A 21828-nucleotide genomic window follows, 5' to 3' on the forward strand; every position below is an offset into this window, starting at 1 on the left:
GGTGTTGGCATAATGGTGCACTGGGACTGTGCTGAGGGTACAATGTGAGGTGTCAGTCGGCACAATGATATGCTGTTCTGTAGAGAATGGAGCTAAACAAGGGGCTGAGAGTAATTTAGATTTCCACATTTAAAAAACATGTCCATGATCTGGGCTCCTGTAAAAAGGTATATTCTTGCATAACAAGGTATGCAATGAGTAGGCCAATGTGGCTGCTCCTGGCAGGAATTTGTGGTAGAGGCTATCTTCCCTAGGAAAGCCTGAATCTCCTTCGTGGACGAGGGTCGAAGCATAGATGTAACAGTGAAGATGTGATCTGGCAGAGGGTGAATCCCATCCCACAAGACCTTGATCACCAAATAAACAACAGAAGGTTTAAAAACCTGAGATTTCATGAGGTGTAAGACAGAAAACCAAGCGCCGAAATTTTTCAAGAGACCTGCCATGGAGAGACCCTGACAACAATATCATCCAGATAATTAATGAAACCCAGGACAGGTGTAGTGAATTTCCCCAAAGATCATTGGAAAATAGCAGGGCCACTAACCACATCACAAGAAAAGCACAAATGCTGATAGAGACACAAATGAGTATTCAAAACCAGAACTTGCCAAGACTTTCTGTCCAAAGGAACCCACAGATACACTTCAGACAAATCAATTTCAGGAAACTACTGGCCACCCGATATTTTTGTCAACAGTTCCTCTGGGCATGAGACAGAATATGTATCCATGATTGATGGCACATTGACTGTACTACTGAAGTCGCCACAAAGATGAAGTTTCTCAGATGGCTCCTGAACTACAGTCACCAAAGACGACCATTCACTGCCCATAAGAGACCGCACCACCCCTAGCAATTGAAGTCTGTCTAATTCTGCTTTCATCTGATCTTTCAGGTGAAAGGAATAGGATGTGCATGACAGAAACAAGGCCAAACCATTGATTTCAAAGAAATACGAGCAGAAAAATATGTAGCACACCCTATACCTCCTGGGAAAAAAAAAATCTGGAAACTCGTCATACAATTCAAATAGGGTGCCTGATATAAAACAGTGTGAATTGCATTGGTGATAGAAAATCCAAAGGCCGAAAATGAATCCATTCCCACTGACTTGTAAGAGGCAGATGCCGTGAATTGTCCCAATAACATAATGTTCTGTTTGTTATTACTGACCAGTTTCCATGTGACTTGTGTCAATAATGGTGAGCATAAACTCATATAGGATTGAGAATTCAATAATATCACTGCAACACCTGTGTCGATCTGCAGCCAGAACACTTGGTGAAAAACACTTAACTTGATAAATGCTTGGGAGAAGTCGCAAGCATTAAAGTCACACAGTTTACATCCATGTCTATATCTTGAGCAACTTTCAGGAATGACACATGGAGGTGACTTGGTCTTTCTTCTGGCATGCATTAGAAGTAGTAAAGCATTTAGGGCATGCCAAACACCTGTGCTGGACAAAACAGAAAGGACAAGAAGAAAACAGAGAATGCTGACACTGGCACTGCGGCAGTTGCGGCTGCTTCGGCTGGCCCTGGTCTGCCCAGTGCTGGGCCCTCGTGATTACTGCCACCACTGCTGCTTCCTCATGCAAGCTATCTGTTGTCCTAGTGGGCACATCTTGTGACACTACTCCCACATCACCCCATGTTTCAATTTGGCCACCAGCTGCCCAAGAAACTTCAAAGTTTGTGCTATTTGCAAAACTTCTGCCAATGTGATGTTTTCACAGAGTAAAGACTTCTGGTGCACTTCCTTGTCCGGAGCTAAACAGATAATTGCACTGTGCACCATGGAGTCTGCACAAGAGTCATTATAGGCATCAGTAATGAATTGACACATGGCTAAGGCCATGAAGTTTGGCTGCCCAGGCCCTGTATGACTGGTTTGGTTTATTGTAGCACTGGTAGAATTCCACTTGCATCACTATGGCATACATTCGTTTGCAATGGTAGTTTGACAAATGGATATGTGATCAAAAGCAAGAGCTGCCAAGGTTTTGTAAAGGGGCAAGCTGACATAGTAATTGATACTCATGTGAAATCCATGAGAGGAAGAAGACTTTGCACAAAATTGAGTGTGTCACACTGAAAGCCAACAAGTGCTGTCTGAGTCTTTACTCATGAGCTTCCCAATCCTTGGCTGAATTTCCAAACTAGGGAAAAGAGGGTAGATGGACCAGTGGAACAGTACCTTGTCTGTTAATTGAAGCTGACAAAGTGGTCACTGCCGAAGTAAGCTGTTCAATCAGGATCAGTAGCACGGCATCCATTATGACTAACCTCATGACACTGCATTTAAAGACTGCACATGCAGAAAACTTTCCAAGCTTGTCACCAGTTGTTTAGTAACAAAGTAATACATGAAACATATCCAAGTAACACAAATATGGCTTTATTCATAAATGTCTGAACAATAATGGACTTTAGCTTCTTGTGACTCCAAACATAACAAGACACAGTACAACTGATGTGAATAGCACAAACTAGAAGAGCATAGAGAGAGCCAGTCAGCACTGCTCACCTGACATTGGGGGGGGGGGGGGGGGGGCAGTGTGCATACTTCCTAAAGACTGTCTCCAGTGGCTGGCCCACACTGTTACTATTGGTGGTCGTACATACACACAACGACTCTACACTTGGCACACTCACACGCACTAATAGCAGGATACAGCTGCTTGTTCAAACAGCTGGAACAGAATCTAGCACTTTCAGCAGTCAACTTTGACAGATTGTGATGCAGTGCTGCTGTCAATAGAGCCTACTGTTTGTAATCAGCATTCATCACCAATTATGCCTGTTGTAGAGAGCAGTATAGGCAAAGCATATCTCTGCCACCCCAGTGGCATTTCTTCTGCTGCTACAATCTGTGGCCACAAGCATGTTCGCATGGACAATGTGTTCATAAGGCACATGGCAGAGTTGTACTGTCAGTGTTGCAGAAAGCTCAGAAGATGAGGGAACATTTCATATCTGAAATATGAGAATAGAAGAAACACTGGTTACAGTTGCATACTCTTCTGAAATAGATAATGAAAAGTATTGGATAGATATGCATAATTATTGGCCTATATTGCTGACATCAATCTGTCATTGCACTATGCAATATCTTTCTTGTTGTCATATTCTGACACTCTCGGCGAACACAAATATTTTCTATAAAAATTGACATTGATTCCACAAAGGAAGATATTGTGACATTTAGCTCACTCTGTTTGAGCCTATGATCTTCAGCGCCACAGACAATGGCACCCTGTTTGATGCTATATGCAGAGACTTCTATCTAAAAAGCATTTGAAGAGTTCTGCAGTGGTGTTTATTGAACGGAATCTGTTTGCTGATTACTGGATCAGATTTGTGATTGGATTCAAGAGTTATTATCAAGTAGAATTCAACATGTTGTTCGTAATGAGATGAAACTGACAGTTCAGCAGTACCTCAAGTGAGCGTTACAGGGCCATTGCTGCTTACATCTGCACTAATAATAAAGCTGTAGAACTGCCATGTCTATTTGGACACACTAATTTACAAAACTACTACACGAATGTTCATGGGATTTTCACAGGTAACTTGTGCAAAAATTGGGACAACATATAGGCTTTATTTCATCAAATCAAAAACTGGTAAAAAGGGATATTGTAATTTGAAGTTTTATCTAGAGTTATCTGCTCAGCTTTTTCATTTTAGATGTTAGATGTTTAATCATCATGGTATAGTGCACCAAAGAACCAATAGATGGTACTTTTAGTTTCACAGTACATCAAAGAATCAATAAATGGCAGACTGTTTGGAGATAACACTGATGTCTATAGGAAGGTTGCAATGCTAGAAAACTGTAGTGAAATGTAGAAAACTCTCGAGAGGATTGGTGACTGGCAAGGGGTCCAGTGATTGACCCTGAACCTAAATAAATGTAACTTATTACACACAAATAGGTGAAGAGATCCATTACTGCCCAATTACCCTTGTAGTGATAAATCACAGTAAACAGTAAAATCACAAAATGCTTAGGACTAACCATTCATATTAAACTCTTAAGTAATTCACCAATGAAAGAAGAAAAACTCTTTGACAGATTCTTGACTATTGCTCTTCATTCTTGGATCCTTAACAGACTGGATTAATGTAAGAGAAAGAGAAGATCCATTGAAGATGATGTGTTTCATTACACAATTCATCAGTAAGCATGAAAGTGTTACAGAGTTGGTCAACAACCACCAGTGGCAAATGCTACAAGAGCATGTTTGTGCATCACAGAAAGGTATAGTGTTGCAATTCTGGCTACACACATCTCGTGAAACATCCACAATGAGAGACTCAGAGAAATTAGGCCTCATACACAGGTTTACCATCAGTTGTTTCTCCCCACACCATGTCTGAATGGATCAAGGAAGGTATAGTCTGTCCAAAATTACTTTAGGATTGACAGCGAGGGTCGAAGTGGTAGGAGGGAAACTTATGCAGCAGGCCCGAGCCACTTTCTGTACTACCTGCAGCTGCAGCAAATTCCTGAAGTTTCCAAACCTTCACCAACACCACAACACTACCTGCTTTCAGCGGGCTTCAGTTGCAGCCTGTTATCTGTCCTGCGTGATCACTGTGCCCTGTGACTTTCATTGTAGGGGTTCATAGTGTTATCCATTGTTACCATTATTTGTTGTTACTATTAGTCATCATTACTGTTATTCATTGTTTCCATTATTCTTTGTGTGGTACTCAACAATGTCAGTGGGAAGTTCATTGAAAGTTATAAGTGGAAAAGTTCAACTTTATTCTCTTGGGTAGGGGATTTCCACACGAGGGCTGTCAAGAGAAATGGTTTGCAAGTTATGTGCCTGCTTTGAGAATGAAAATATTAATGGTGGCCCGCAGCACTCCCTTATCAAAGTGATCGGCAGAACTGCTGCAGCTTTGAATATCTAAAAAAAAAAAAAAAAAAAAAAAAAAAAAAAAAAAAAAAACACACACACACACACACACACACACACACACACACACATTGTTGTGAAGATACGGAAGGAAATGTTTGACAAGGATAATGAAGCTGAAGAACCATCAAAACTTAACACCCCTGGGAAAGAACATAGTATGAACAAGCAAATTACTAATATCGATTACTGGTCACCCTTCTAGAATCAGGACTTTTTCAAGGCAGCCACGCATCCTTGACCACAGTTTTACACAACACTGGCTCACACTAAGGACATTTCTGTGACCATAAGTTGTTGATGGAGAGGGAGGATACAGCTTCATGGCAATGCTGATTTTTATGGGGCATTCACATAGCATAAGAATTGACAAAGTAGTGTGGTTTGATGCAAAGCGGGTCAGTTCTGGTCACATTGTCAAGCAGGACTGGACAGATGACACAGATAAAGGAACAATGGCAATGCCCTCTGGCAAGGATGGCAGACTTATTCTTCTTCATGTGAGCACCTCACAGAGTTTTCTTCCAAACAGTCTCCTGCTTTTTAAATCAAAAGACAACAGGAGATTATCATGAAGAAATAAACCACATTACATTTACAAACTGGTTTGAAGATTCAATAATATCAAATCTTGGAAAACAGCCAACAGCTGTACTAAATAATGCTCCTTGCCATTCCGTTGTTGTGGACAAGGCATCTACTATGACAAGCCGAAAGGAGGAAACGATTGACTGGCTTCAGCATCATAATGTCGATGTAAGTGAAAACCTTAAAAAGGTTGAGCTTATGGAAAAAATATCTCTCCATAAGCCACCTATACGAAACTGATGAGTTGGAAAAAAAAAAAAAAAGAGAGAGAGGGGTCATTGGCTACCACCCTACCACTGCCATTTCAGCTTCAACCAATTGCAGTTAAAATGGGCCCAAATAAAAAGTTTGTTTGCCAGAAATAATAAAAATTACCCTCTCTGTGGTTCAAGCACTCACAAGGGAATCTGTAAGGAATGTCACTGCTGAAGATTGGAAGGAAGAATCAAACATATGCAGAGCATCATAGAAAGAGCATGGCAGAGTGAATCTCTTTTTGAAAATTCACTGGAGGAGATGATAATTTTATTAAATAAAAACAGTGACAATGATAGTGACAATCCAAGAATCTGTCATAGTGATAAGAGGAACATCAGTGGGGCTTCTCCATTATCCCTGCAGAAATGGAGCAGCTCTGCGTCTGGCATGCGCAGTCCACATCAGCAAGTTCCTACATAACAAAATAATATCGTCATAAGTTTTGAAATTTTAATAATGAGGCCTTAATAACAACTACTTTCAAAGGAAGTTCACTTCAGGAATTCAGTATGCATCACACAAAATGAATATAACTGTTTACAATATAGCTGCTGTAATAGAGAGGCCCAGTTATTTATATCATTTTTGTTCTTTCTAAACAATAGAGGTTGGCCTATTTAAGATATGTTTTCCCACCATGATAAACATGTTTAACATTACTTTTGGTTGCATCAGAATTAAGTAGATGGATCAGAAGAATTAATAACAGTTTCACTGCAAACCTATAGTAACCTGTACTTCATGCTGAAACGGTATGGGCACCTGATTAGTAGTTGACGTGTGAGCAGACCATTGTGTGTCATGTTTAACTCAAATTATCTTGCACGAGAAATCTGCAAGAGAGTTCTGGTTTTGAACATATGAAAATATGATGCATTCTTAAGATTTTATTTGCATAATGTATTCATCTCACTTCAATAACAAAAAAGTTTCCTGCATGTTGAAAATTCAGTAATGTTGTGAGAAAATGTACTTTCATAAACTGTCCTATATCGTCTTAATAATTTGTTGCCGCAGATAAAATTAAAATCAAAACAAAGTGTAACTCTTTCAGAACACACTGACGCTATTTCCATATTTATAAAGTGAATCGTTTACCCATTTGAGGATTTGAATGAGACGGAAGATTACATGCAACTCTGTTCTGTGTCTCCACATGCTCCTGCCAAAGTGTCAACCCTAAGGTAATTCTGGACAGACTAGGAAACAATAGTGGTATCAGAAGTACTTTTTTGTCATGCATCTTACTTTGGCTCACTGGCTAAAGCTGCAGCTGTAGATGTAGAATATTCAAGACTGTTTACTATTAGACACAGCTGACAAAATTCACAGTATCTTGATAAAAAATCGACATATTAAATTCATGAGACTGTCGGATATTAATCTTAAATGACTGGATGCATCTTCAATGAATCCCTCCATAAGGAGAAGCAGGGTCATAATCGGTCTATGTTTGTGGAGTGCAAATATAAAACATTTGTCCAATGACATTTCAATACAGTGTTCAGTAAAGTTAAACAGAAACCTAATGGACTTCTCACTGTATCAGTCATTACATCCCAACAGTGAGTTGGTTGAGGCAAAAGTACTTGGGGGGGGGGGGGGGGGGGGGAGATAGTCTGTTGACAGGAACATAATGGTGAAAGTTTTTTGGTATTAACAGAGTATCATTATGATTCACTATTTGGAAAATGGTAAAAAAGTTGTAGTTGTGGCCTTCAGTCTGAAGACTGTTTTGATGCAGCTGTCAATGCTATTCTATCCTATGCAACTCTTTTCATCTCTAAATAACTACTGCAACTTACATCCTTCTGAATCTGCTTACTGTAGTCATCTCTTTGTCTCCCTCTACAATTTTTATGCTTTGGACTAAGAGGTGCACACCTGGGTACAATCATCATTCTGTAGGCAACCTTAAACATTTTTCCATGAACCCATTGATGTCTTGTCTCACAGTGTAATAAATGTTTTTAATGGTTATGGCAATTACTTCTTAAATAGTGAACAGTTTACTTACCCTCCATCTGTCTCGTTTTCATTTGACTGCCACTTATAGATAGAACTCACATACCAAACACAGTATTGAGTAGTTCAAATCTTCATTGCAATTAATCATTCTGATCACTACTTTCAGCATTTTCATGTAATAGCATTAGGTAAATCAGAATATTATTATATTGTTTTGATAACATTTTTGAGAAAATTTCAAAAATCTTACAAAAAATTGAGTTCTTGAATGACTCAAGCTGATTTGATTTTGATGAGCTTCTCCAGTTCTAAACATACATTATTCTTGGTGGTGTATCTTACCATGGAACTCATTGTGAAATGATTATGTTCTTCTTGCAGCTCTTTCGCTACTTTGTAGGAATGGCCAATTTCAACATAATTCATAAGGAACACATCTCGGTTGTGACAAATCCAGTCAAACATCTGCAAAACAAAGTCAGTATCAGAATTAAAAACAACACTGCTATCTTAATCTATCTTATGTGATTTCAAGTAACATTTCATATATCAGTCAATATGTAAAAATGACAATGTTTTTCTGAAAGCTACAGGATGCTTCAGGAAGTATGAATGGACTGAAATGGCCACCACACTGATGCAAGAGTTTTTGAGGCATTACTCCAGTCATAGAAATATTTGTGATCCAATAATTAACATGCAGGGATAAGCACTTTAAGAGTTAGTCTTTATTAATTATTCATTCCTTTGTGGCATTCCTCAGACCTCATCACAAATGAGCAAAGGAGAAGCTTCCGTGGTGTGCACAGAGCCCAGGTACATATCAACACACAAACGTAGCTCTCAGGAACTAATCTGTATAGTATTTAGCATCAATAATTAACAAACTATTAATTCCATTTGTGCTTCTGTAGGATGTAAATGAATACAACATAATCATCAGGGAAGTTTCAACTGGAAAAAAACATTACTTCCTGAACTACAGTAAGTAGTTCCTGTTTATCTCTGTACTAACTTGTGCTTCATATTACAAAAGACTAAAAACGATCTGCGTATTGTAAGAATAGATACTTGTAAAAAATAAGCGTAAGTACTCATCATGTTCCTAATATTAGTTTCCAGTGTTTGAATTTACACACTCAAATAATTTGCACAAGAAGTAACTAATACAGTAATGCCTTAGTAGGAATCTCCTCTCCCCATCAAGTCACAGTTCACTGATTTATGCATATCAGTAGCTTCTTAAGGAACTTATGCATAGAACACTGAACCTTACTCTGAATCCTACATGAGTAGACAAAATCTACATATAAATCATTTTTGTTCATCATGTTGTGGTAGTATGAGGTTAAAGTAACCATTCAGACAACACTAACAAATGTTAGTAATGAAAAGTATTGCAAGAATGGCAAGAGATACACAAAAAGTGTGACGAAACTAACGTATAATGAAGCAATAGATAAATTGACTTGCATATATATCTTATAGGCTGATGCAGATGGTTTTTCAGAGGAATTATATCTTGAGAAATGCCACAGTCACTGATATGAGCAGGTATCTGCTGGGTTTTATGAGGGACATTCTCAACTGAACAAGAGTTGGCCTACTCCTCTGGTTGGCACCTTTGAACTAGGGAGTGGACTTTCCACACATAGAAAGGCTACCAGACTGCATTTAACAATGAAGTGATTTTTAGCTGTATAAGAGGTTCAACTGATGAGAACACCTCTGACTAATAAACACGCCAATCACTTTGCAGTCACGATATGACTCCTAAAAAGACTTCAAATGTTCAACAAATTTTAACAGTTTCTCTGCAATGCAAGCCAAATATAATAATTACATCAGCAGTTTGAATGGCGAGAAGGAATATGCCTACCATAGTAACAGAGAACAAACTGCTGTCTAGAGTGGTGGACAAAAGATTAGGTATGAAACATGGGGTGGGTAGTGGGTTCAAACAGCTGCAAAAACTACAATGAAAGCAATAATAAGATAAAAAAAATTATGTAAGAAAGGATAAAAAATAATGGAACCAAGAGAAACAGTGTCAGATATAATGTGAAGAAAATGAAAAAGAATACTCATTGAATTTTAGATTAAATTTATGATCATACTTAGCACTTTATTCATCATTAGCAACTGAATTTCTATTTGTTGAAATAATCAGCAAACAGTAGCACAAAAGAAATTTTATTCTTTTACTGATTTCACACATCTAGTACTGCTCTTCGAATGGTTTTAATTATAGCATTTTTTGTAATATGTAGGCAGCATATTGCTGTTGTCATATGGTTCATAGTGCCTGTACAGAAATGGTATAAGGAAGCCAAACAACAACTTGTTGTTTGTTTTTCTTATATCATTTTTGTGCAAGCTCTATGAACCATATGTCATTCTTTGGTTTCCTTAAGCAACTTTGGTACAGGCATTATGAACGACATGACCACAGCAAATGCCTCATACATCTTAGTTTTGACACTCGCCAATAATGTGATGCTTATAACCTTCTGTAACACGGCACTAGGTGCCTTAAACCTGTAAAGGAATAAAATTTCTTCCGTGCCACTGGTTGCTCATTATTTCAACAAATATGATCATACTGTAAGAATATTCAGATGGATAGCTGTCACTATTTAAGTTCAGAGAACTGCATCACTGACCCATAAATGACAATTCAACCACTAACAGTGAAAAAGCAAGCAATTTTGTGACATCAAAGATTCTTGGTTACCCTGAATTGTTATTTCTTCTTCCAATAATAGTAATCTCATCTGTTCGCAACTGAGTAACACTCTCATATGATTAACTGAATTAAAGACATCTCCCAAGCAGTATGTAGCACTGCTTTCAATTTGATGATAACAATTATGCTCCATGGCATGGAGTCTATGAGACTATGGTTGTTCAACCATTGATCAAAAGTCTCACACAAATGTGTCCCAAATTTTCTCAATAGGATTGAGATCACGTGACCTGGGGTTCATGTAAGCACCCCATGTTTGTTGACTCTTCCTCAAACCATTCTGACATAATTCTGGAGCAGTGAGGTGCTGTATTGTGTAGCTGAAGGCACAGGTCACTTTGGGATGCTGCAGGTGAACAAAAGGATGTAGATGATTGGACAGTAGCTTCCTGTATTAATCTGTGACTGAGAGCCAGTGGCTGGCTACTTCTGTAATTTATAGTAACAATCAATTATGACTAGTGATAACCTAATGACACTGATAATAATGGCAATTAAGCTCACCAGACAAAAAATTAGTTGCCTCTAGAGAAATCATTATAAACTGTAATTTTGTGCCTGGACTTGATAACTACCTGGATTCTGATAGGTATTGAGTCCACAAGATTACTTCACATTCAGGTTAGGCCACTCGCTGATCTGATTGTGCAATTCCCTCAAATTGCGGGGATGATCAAGTTGGCATTTTACTCACTGTTCCAACATGTTCCAACATGTAGCACAGATGGGGCGCAGGTCAGATGATTTTGCAGGTCGATCAAGATGCAATAGGATGGGGGAAAGTTCAGAAAAACAGACATATTCTTCCAGCCTGATGAACTTTCTGGTGTTGTCTTTATGGCCTTTTTAAGCAATGGCCTCTTTCGAGGTGATCGACTCCAAATGTTCACAGTGTGTAGTTTCTGTCATAATGTTCTCTTGCTAGCGAGTTGGGATGGACCTTCATTCATCACCTGCAGCAATTCCTGTCAGGTCCCAAAACTGTGGAGTCCTAAAGCATTGACTGTACACCGACCAGTGTAGTGCCTTAAAATGGCATCAAGAAGGCACTGATCCACATGCCAGTGAAAAGAGCAGGTAGTGCCACACTCCAGAGGAATACAGCACACACACACCCTCCGTCAACACTGACTGAACCAGCCGCTCATCACTGTCAGCCCCAGTTCGAGAGCATCTGTACTGAGTAATAGGAAGATGATTCTTAGTCTCCGTTCTGCAAGTAGTAATAGAGAAATGTAACTGCATGTAGGAAGCACAGGAAGCCACCTCATAACAAGAAATTTAGTTTCCTTCCTTTTTAGAAATTAAGTGTCCTATTGATTAGAAAGTTTAATGTACAGATTGTTTTGTATTCCTGGAATCGGTCATCACAGCTTCTCTCCTTCCTTATTTGTGTGCATGCTGACTTCCACAGTGGCCAAGACGACAGAAATGGTTTGGTTTACAAGCCATGAAACGCACCTTCAGTCTCCTCAGAATGTTTTCTGACCACAACTCTGACTTGTTTCATGGGCACTTGTGTTATACCACTGCTCTTAGACACATTGAACATTCGGCAGCCAAACACCGACAAATTCAGCAATTTCACATACCATATGGCCATGGGATGGCCTAACGAGATTTCCCCTTTTTGCCACTCTGTCACATCCTGACATTTACCCAGATTCACGTACAATGTGCACTTGAAATATAAATGTCTCACTGACCTCCACTGCCTTATCCTCATGTAGGGGCAGTCTGTGCACAGTTGAGCATGTGACTTGACTTCTTCATGATCTGTAAAGGCTTAGCTATTCACCTGTAACTGCACACTAGGGTAACTCATTTTTTTTTTCAGGCGAGCTTACTACTAGATTATTTTACATACATACAGAAAAACAAGAACTGTGAAAAAAAGCATTGGCCATCCTCTTACATCACTAAGCTGCTGTTTTTATCAAATACTCCAAGCACAGCATTTGGGGTAACTTTATGCATACTACTGTCAACTGCCTATATACTCGCAAAGTTAACCTTAGCCAAAAGCACTTGGCCTTGCCACTTGCAAGTAGTAACAGCTTCTGATCATCAGTGTTGTAATCATTTCCCCCGTTCCAAGAGTTCACTTGCAAATTTCTTACACCCATGCTAACATGCAGCAAGTACAAGTATATTTACAATGGTATGTACCTACGACTGATGATGTAAGTAAGAATAAGGCCTAGCCAAATAAGCATTTTAGGTCTACCAATGTAAGCAGACTGTAGCTGTTTTTTGTTTAAGGCACTCAAAATTGTTGCTATCAGCACCCTTATACTTACTGTGTGAGACAAATGCATTAAAATGTATAAAATGCAGACATGCTATAGAGTGAAATATGATCACATCTGCTCTCCTGCACTCATTATCACACTAGCACACACAGTCACTCTTAATAGTATAGTAGTGAAAATCAATTCATGATGATCTATTAATGTATTGTTACCAGACAAGAAAAACCACAGAGAAGGAAACAAGAAAATATTGTTGACTGATCACTAATACAGCCTTATAACCAGGATGAAAAATGCTCCTATCATAGCGCAAAAAAAAAGTGTATGTGCTGGGCAGAATTAATGTTGCAAAAGAATGGAACTAGCTTTTCATTTTATCTGCCAGCTTCAGAGACATTTAAATCAAAACATCTTTCATATTTGTGCTTTCTCATTTGTTAGTATTAATACTCATGTCATGTAATATAATGCATCACGTCAAGTAAAGTAACATGATACATGATGTCACGTTATATAACATGACACATGCCATCGTGTTATCCAAAATAGCATTTGCCATGTCAATTAATATGACACAATGTGTCATTAAAGTTTAGGATGCATGCATCCCCACTCTGAGATACTTCCTATTATAGATGCACCCCCACACTTGGATACATTAATCCACCCTCATCCAAACAAAAAAATTTTATTTTAGTGTTCCGCAGGAACAAATCCACTGCCAGAAATTTTATTCCTCCAGAAAAAACCTTTATAGCTTTTACATGTATGCTTTGCAGCTATATGATACTACATATTTTTTTACTACAGCTGGTGAATATTCTGGATTTTGGGCACAGGGAGACAGTCAGGGACTTTAGCATACAAACTGCAAGATGCAGCTGTGCCAACACCTTACGGCTGGAAGTCACTGCATTGTGTAAGTGGGGTTTACTAATAAAAAAGAATGAATATGTCATGATGTTTTGACTTACCTGGCAGTTTCAAAGACATTTAAGTTTAAATGCTAGTTCTCTTCTTTTACAACCCTTTTACAACTCTGCCCAGGACATATTTGCCTTTTCTGTGCTATGATAGGTATATTTTTTGTTTCGGTACCCAACTTTTACTCTATCATAATTTTTGACATTATACCACCATCACTTGGCAATCAATATAGACTTTTGTTGACTTGGCTGATGACTGATCTGGTATAGGTTTTTTATTGTCTTCCAAACCATGATACTTTTATCATGTCACTGGATAAAGCTTTTATAAAAACAATAGGACAACCATTAATAACATTTATTTATCTACCTTCTTACAAAAATTTAAACTGATTTGCACATATAACACAGAAGTGGTACGCATAAAGGAATTCACTAAATGCAAATGAAGCAAGTTTTCAGTTTTATCATAAGAATGTATTTTTTTATTTATTTGGTCCACTTTAAACCATTTCTGTGCATTCAATTTACATAAGAATGAATTTTACTTACCACATTCAGCTCAACTTTACACCATCGTATCTTGACAATGGATAAATATTATTGGATGGAAAAAAAAATTGGTTTTGACTTTATCCATGTGTGTACCTTTATGCAAAATTTGAACCAATTCGTAAAAGTTTAAAGTACAAAAGTGGCATGCTTCAAAACCCACCACAAAAAATGTGCTTCTTGCATGTTAATTCCAAATGAAGCAAGATTTTTTCAAATAGTTAAAACTTATCTTAGACCAAGATTCAATACACCAGAGGAGCAAATCTGAGCCCTCAGTCTCACTCCAGTCCACAGTTATTTAAGAGTGACTGTTTTCGCCCATAAAATCCAAATGAGGGTGACACTTTTTGCACATTAAAATCTGAATGGTGCATACACAGATGATGTCATTAACTGAGCATTAATTTTAGCCCAGTTAAAATCTTTTGCAAAAGTAATTAATCAATTTGTCAGCTCTGGTTCATCATTCAAACTTTGCTTAATATAATGTAACATAGTTACAGAAAGACAGATGTTTGAATGACTATACAAATGGCCACTGGTTCAATCCAAACCAAAAACTTTTTATCCCATTTTCCTACCTCAAATAGGAACTGAACAAAAAGACCCACTCCCCCCACTCCAAACTACAATTCTGCATGCAGTCTTTTCATACTTATTTGTTACAGTGCTTCTGCACTTTAACAACTAGGTGGGCCAACTATCCTCAACCCTAAGTGAACAGAAAACAGCATAAAAAGAGGAAATTCTGCCTACACCAGATAGGATGGAAAAATAATATGCAAACTCCATCTCACCTATGATGATGGTTACTTGTCTGATGATATTTGTACAATACTAGGCATTGTAACAATTATGACATATCGTAATGTTGCTTGTGAGGAATTCTGGACTGTACTACACATCTCCAGTCCTGTTCTGTTCAAACAGCAATCACTACAAGTCCTGGGAATGAACTTCTAATATGGCCATAACAATGGCACTTTTGGAGGGAACCTGAAATCAGTGTATCTTGTAATACACGAGATAAATGCAAGATTCACGTGTGGAATGACCCACAACTACACAGATGTGGTACTACCAGCATGGGAATATCAATCTTGTAAGTTTCATGCCAACTTCCCATACACAACATGTCCTCAATGGAAGAAGTAAAAAAATGCATTTTTGAACATCTACCCATTTATGGGAAAACTCACTGTATTTACATCTAGTTGAACCATTATGTGTGAGTAATGCATCATCTCCGCTGATCAGCGTAGGGGTTGTATTTGAAATATAATTATCAGAATGTATCATAAACACTGAGGCAAATATCCAATGATACGTGCTCAGAGTGCAAAATACACATACAGAATGGAATCTTGCATGAACATTTACAGTAAAGAAAGAGAGGGCAAAATGTAATGTAGGCTAAATTATGATTACTATACCTTTTCACAGTCCTGTTCAAATAGTCTCAGCTGGAAGCACTGATCTAGTTTCAGTTTTTTGTGATGCCACAGTTGTAAAAGGTGTTGCTGGGAAGAGTGGACTGCCTCCAAGTTCTGCAATATTTGAGGAACACAGGCTTGGAGGTCGGGATTTGCTACAACTGAGCTGGCTTCACTATCTCTTCCAGAATATCCGGAATCATAGCCACTGTTTGAATCTCCAGATAACCTGATACATAAGCATTGGGAAGAATATTAAAATCAGTAGCAATCCACAGTATTATCTTTATTGTAGTATACATATATTTCTCAACTGCTACCATCTGAAAGTCTGAGCACGAAGAAAAACTCAATATTTCAAGCTAAATTATTTGTATAAATATTTGTACAAGAAATATAAAAATAATTATGTTTATGACTTTCAAAAATAAGAAAGCAAGCTTTTTGTTTCTTTTTGCATTCTTTAGCTTAGGAATAGATTGCAAATCGAATCATATCAGGAATACAGTTGCACTGTCATGTGATCACAACGATTACCTGTCTTCATTTTCATTGCCACATATTATGACTCTTATCAAAGGACTGTGTTGGCTACTAGTCATCATCTAAATCTTATTGCCTTACTAACTCACAAAATGCCCTTTGCTGCATGCGTAACTCACCCAACATAAGGTGTTTCTCGAGTTGTATTGTAGTGAACTGAATTGAATTGAATTTTTATTATTGTTCATCATATGTTTATGAATTTTGTATGTCATATAATATATGTTTTTTTGTTATGCTGATTGCATGTTATATGAGACATGGTTCAAAATTAATGGACTATTGTACATGAGAAATGTGATTTTGCTGATTGGTTCACACACATGTTGACATTAATTGATCTGATGGAAATGTAACAACTATTTTGCCAACAGTTCATTGTTTCTGCATTTGTAACACACTGGGGTAAAATGAATGTGATAATAATCAATGCCACTAGTTGTCAGATATAATTATAGATCAGATTCCTGAACACAAGATGACATACAAATGCTGCTGAACTTCACACCCATTTACATGAAACATATGAATCCAATGAGTGAAGAAAAAGTGAGACAACTGTATTATAAGTTTAAGAAAGGCCTATCTTCATATGCAGAAAAGTGACAGTGTTGTATCCAGACTGGCAGTCTTACTGAATGTATGAATGCAAAGTGAGATAAAAGGTCACTCTACAAGAAGCAGTATTCCTGCAGAATTTTAAGGAGTTTCTGGTGATTTTGTTTTGAGAATTATGACTGTAGCTGTAACTCTAAGCTATGGAGAACTGGGTTAACAATGAGCAGCGAAAATGCTCATGGAATCATGCACTGCATAAACAGTTAAAACATTTGGATTGGAGATTTTTGTTCAATTCTCTTACGACTGTGACCTGGTGATTAACATTTCTTCAGATACCTAAGAAGCTGTCCTGCATCTAAATGCTGCAAGGAAAATGAGGAACTGAATCTTAGAGATGAAGTACCTAAAATCTTGGGCAGCTAAATTTAATGTAGGAGGTATGAAGTAGCTTTTTCCCATTATCAATACATTTATGACAACATGGTAATTATATGGGAAAATAAAACAAAATTTTTGAAATCATTAATAAATATAACTTTTTTTCAGTTTAGGTCATTTTAATACTGAGCAGCCCATCAATTAGATCTGAGCAGATGTACTTTTGTTCCCAAAGACCTATAGTGAGGAGGTCCTCCATGATGCAGAACATGTCAGAATAACAAGATTGTACAATAATTATAAGGGCTATTATTGTTTTCAAGGTACAACTGGTCATGAAATGGAAACCAAAGCGAAAATTTAAAAAGATGTTTTATTTGTAATATTTAGGTACACCTTCCAGCTATTGCTCTACAAAGCTGCCACTCCTACTTAGGCTGAGCGAGGTGGCTCAGTGGTTAGCGCACTGGACTCGCATTCGGGAGGAAGATGGTTCAATCCCGCATCCGGCCATCCTGGTTTAGGTTTTCTATGATTTCCCTAAATTTCTCCAGGCAAATGCCAGGACTGTTCCTTTATAAGGGCACGGCCGACTTCCTTCCCCGTCCTTCCCTAAATCCAATGAGACCGATGACCTCGCTATCTGGTCTCCTCCCCCAAAACAACACAACCCAACCCTACTTAGACATTTGTTGTAGCACTGTACTAACTTTCTAATAACCTCATCATACAAGGCAGCCACCTGTGCTTACAGTCAATTTTCTATGGTGGTCTGCAGCTCATTGTCAATACCAAAATGCTGTCCTCTTAGTTAGCGTTTCCTGAGATTGAAGAGATGAAAAGCAGTAAGAGCCAAGTCTGGGTTGTATGGTAGACTATCAAATACTTCCTATCAAAAACACTGCATGATTGTCTTTGTTGCAGCTGCAGTGTGTGGCCAAGCATTGTCACACAGGACAGTCCCTGACGACAACATTCCTCTTCACTTGTTCCGAATTGCCCTTCACAGAAGCTGAAGAGTCATACTGAATGAAGCTGCAGTAATGCTCATGCCATGTTCCATGAATTCCACAAAGAAAACTCCTTTTAGGTCCCATAATATAGTTGCCATACACTCTACAATAGAGAAGGTTCTCTTGAACTTCCTTGGTTTATTCAAGGAATGAGAATCTGTCTATTGTTTGGCTTGATTTTCTGTTTCTTCATTATCAAAATGGGCCCATGCCTCATCCCATGTGACAGTTTTATTCAAAAAAATTTCTGCATCATCAATGTTAAGGAAGCACTGTGTTTTGTGATGATCAGACAGCATTTTCGGAACCCATCTTGCACAGAGTTTGCTGTAATGAAGTCTCTCACAATGATGTGGACAGCTGACTGAAATTTTGGGAAATGATTCACTCAACACAAAAATTGTAAACGGATGATTTGCTTGAATCACCTGATCCACTTGCTGAACACAATCACTGGTTGACACCGGCTTCCTTCTCTCACCACTGCATCAATAACATCTTATCATGTGTCTGGTGCCCACAGGGAGATGTCAAACCTACTAGTTACATGCATCCTCCTGAAACAGCAAACGACTTTTGTTGATTCCATTTCCTTGCTAATACTTTTGGGATACTATGATCACTATAATTTTATCTTGGACAGTTGGTTCTGCTATTCAGTCCCAGCTAATAATCTTCTTCACATTGCTCGGTTCCTCATTCCAGAAGATTTCATTAATTAGCTGGAAAAAAGAGCTCATTTCTCTCTTCAAACAATGTGAAGCACACATAACCAGCAGAGTTACATCATTTGAAATATATATTGTCAAATTAACCATTAATACAATGTGTTTTAAATGGGCACCAGACTGCTCTTTCTCTCTTGTCCGTATACAATAGATTAGGCAATTACAATAAATTTTTCATAACGTTCATCATTAATGCAGCCTCTGTGATTATTTCTTGGTGGTCCATCACAACATCTTCCATCAGCAGCTGCACGAAACAATACAGCCACCACACAGAGTGACAACTTTTGTTCACCATTCATGCCCACAGGAGGTTAAACTCCTGCATATATTCTGGTTCTGCGTAAACAGAAGCCCACCAGCAGTGTTTTGCTCCACCCTAGATCAGTTAACTTAAAATAATAATTTTTCTCTCTATATTCATGTGAATATCTTACATTTCTTGAAAAGCCTAAGAGTGTTCCATGACAGTTCATAATGAAATGTCATGTTACACTACAATCTGTAAATTCTGCTTCAAAGTTCCTGCTCCATTGCCACACTTTGCTGTCACTCATGAATGTTTCACCCTACACACCACTCATTCGTTGATGAATTTTGGCTGTATTGCACAATTCAGCATGAAAAAATCAAATGACAGTACACACTTAAAACTTGGTGGGAGACACTACTGTCCTAGGCATGTTTACGTGTTTACTGCATACTCAGAATTAACAGCAGCAACGTAACATGATTGATGGATATACTGCAGACACAGTGCAACATGTCTGCACAAAGCTTCATCAGATTCTCAGTGTGGTTTTAATTTTGTGAACTATCAGACCTTAAAAAACAATAGCCCTTGTTTTTACAAAGAAAAACAAATATTCTGATGTATCTTCTTACAGATTCCAAGTGGAACGGTCCTCATGGATGTGGAATCCCATATGAAACTATGGAATGAAAGTAGATATAGTATACTCACTTTTTTATTTTTATATCAAGTATGTCTGACAACATTTGCATTGCAAATAGAGATTTGTTCAGGCACTTCAGCAGTTATGTGGTACTGTCCTCCCAGTAAAGTTTATTATCGTGCTGTAATCCCATGAATTTAACACTTTCACTTCTTCTATAATTTTCTCAACATCTTGTGCATTTGAATTGAAATCAGAAGGCTATGAGCATCTATCCTCAACTGTTTTCAACAATTGTCCAATACCATCAACTTAGCTGCCACGTGCTATACACCACTTGCCATCTCTTATAAGAAAGTTCAGATGTCACCACCACCACCACCACCACCACCACCACCACCACCACCTCTGCCACTACAATGACCACTGTTGACAGCATCACCAAATCTACTACACTAGAATTACTGCAACAAATAGAGTAACAGTAAATAGTAAAATCCTCCACGGCTTAAATTGTCTTCGATCCACTACAGGATATTCACACAATCCTTATACATATAAATTTGTGCTGAAAATGTTGTGCCAAAGATACAGCATGTACTTTTCAGTGCAAAAAATGTGAATTTTACTATCATCGTGATAACAGTCCACAGAGCTTTTTGTACTATCAAAAATTTTCAATAATCTGGAGGCCAGTAGAAATATAGCATTACACACTGAAGTCTCTACCTCTGATTTTGAAATATTATAATTATTTTTAGAGTTGTTTTACTTCCCTACAGTACATTCTTTCTTTCTTGACACTCTATTCCTTATTTATCACAGTTTAGAAATCCTTGTAAGGCCAGAGATAAATGAATAAAACACTTTGAAATGAAAAACAGTTTAAGTTAAATCTTAAAGTGAACAAATGTTTACTCTGTGCATTATTTTTATCACTCACTGATTCAAACATACGGATAATATTAAAGATCATATGAAAAGCAAAATGAAAGAATTTTGATCTATAATAACACAAACAACATCTGGTGGTGATTTATTGCAGACTTCTTTTTCATCAGTTTATGATTGTGACACTCCACAGATAATCAAACAATACCCCTATGAAACAGACCACTTACTTGCTGGGCAGGAGTAAAGCTAAAAAATAATGTTTCATATCAAGTAGAATTTTTACATGTTTTAAGAACATACACCCAAGAAACAAATACAGAGTTTAAGGGAATCTTAATGACAGTATGTGCCAAAAATGAAATTAGTTTCTTGTTTCATTAAGATAGCCATATAACCACTTAACTATATACTGCAATAACATTCAGTGAAATGTACTAATTTAAGACCTTAACATAATATTTCTGCATGGTAAATTCTGAAGAAATAAAATCGTAGTATCAGTCTTACCTCTGCAAAAGTCTCTGACCAATGAGATCAATTTCTTCTACAGGTGCTTTCATAATCTTCTTCTTCATTTCATTGTGCACATCAATGCCATGCTTTGCTCCTGCAATATCACTTGCAAGGTCATTTCTACTTAAGTCTTCTTGGAGATCATCAAGGCGATCGAGCAAGTCAGCTGCTTGCCATATAAAATCTTCTAAGGCCTGTTGATGGCACAAGGCAATTAGCAATTACAAATACATCTATGAGTATTTTAGATAAATATTACAAAAATGAAACTGACATCTGACAACTGGTTAATGTGCTCAGTACGTGGTGTGGCTACCTCTGGAAGCAATACAGGTGTGACTATGATGGGACATGCTGTGAATGACGTCATCATTCTCATGTTGAGGCAAAAGCACCCATTCTTTCTGCAGAGCTGCTTGCAAGTCTCGGTGAGCAGCTGATGGATGCTGATGCAAACTGTCTCCCTAATGCATCCCACACATGTTGTATGGAATTCAAATCAGGATAGTGAGCAGGCCACACCATGTGTGCAACATCTTCCATTTCCAAGAAAACATTAGTCACCTGTGCTCTATGAGGTTGAGCATTATTATCCATTAATACAAAGCCTGGGCCCCTCAGCATCTCACAACAACCTTGC

At 37.8% G+C, this 21828-nt stretch overlaps 1 protein-coding gene across 1 annotated transcript in view; it reads right to left on the bottom strand.

The window, feature by feature from the left end:
- Nucleotides 1-21828, bottom strand: part of LOC126259616 (kalirin) — a 1784965-nt gene that overhangs the window by 1327313 nt on the left and 435824 nt on the right. The window contains exons 6-8 of the mRNA XM_049956530.1: nucleotides 21183-21382; nucleotides 15663-15891; nucleotides 8093-8215 (exon numbers count right to left, since the gene is read on the bottom strand). Of these exons, the coding sequence (XP_049812487.1) occupies nucleotides 8093-8215; nucleotides 15663-15891; nucleotides 21183-21382 (552 nt within the window). The remainder of the gene's footprint in view (nucleotides 1-8092; nucleotides 8216-15662; nucleotides 15892-21182; nucleotides 21383-21828) is intronic.

The sequence above is a fragment of the Schistocerca nitens genome, chromosome 5 (genome assembly GCF_023898315.1).
Source record: "Schistocerca nitens isolate TAMUIC-IGC-003100 chromosome 5, iqSchNite1.1, whole genome shotgun sequence".
Lineage (NCBI taxonomy): Eukaryota > Metazoa > Arthropoda > Insecta > Orthoptera > Acrididae > Schistocerca > Schistocerca nitens.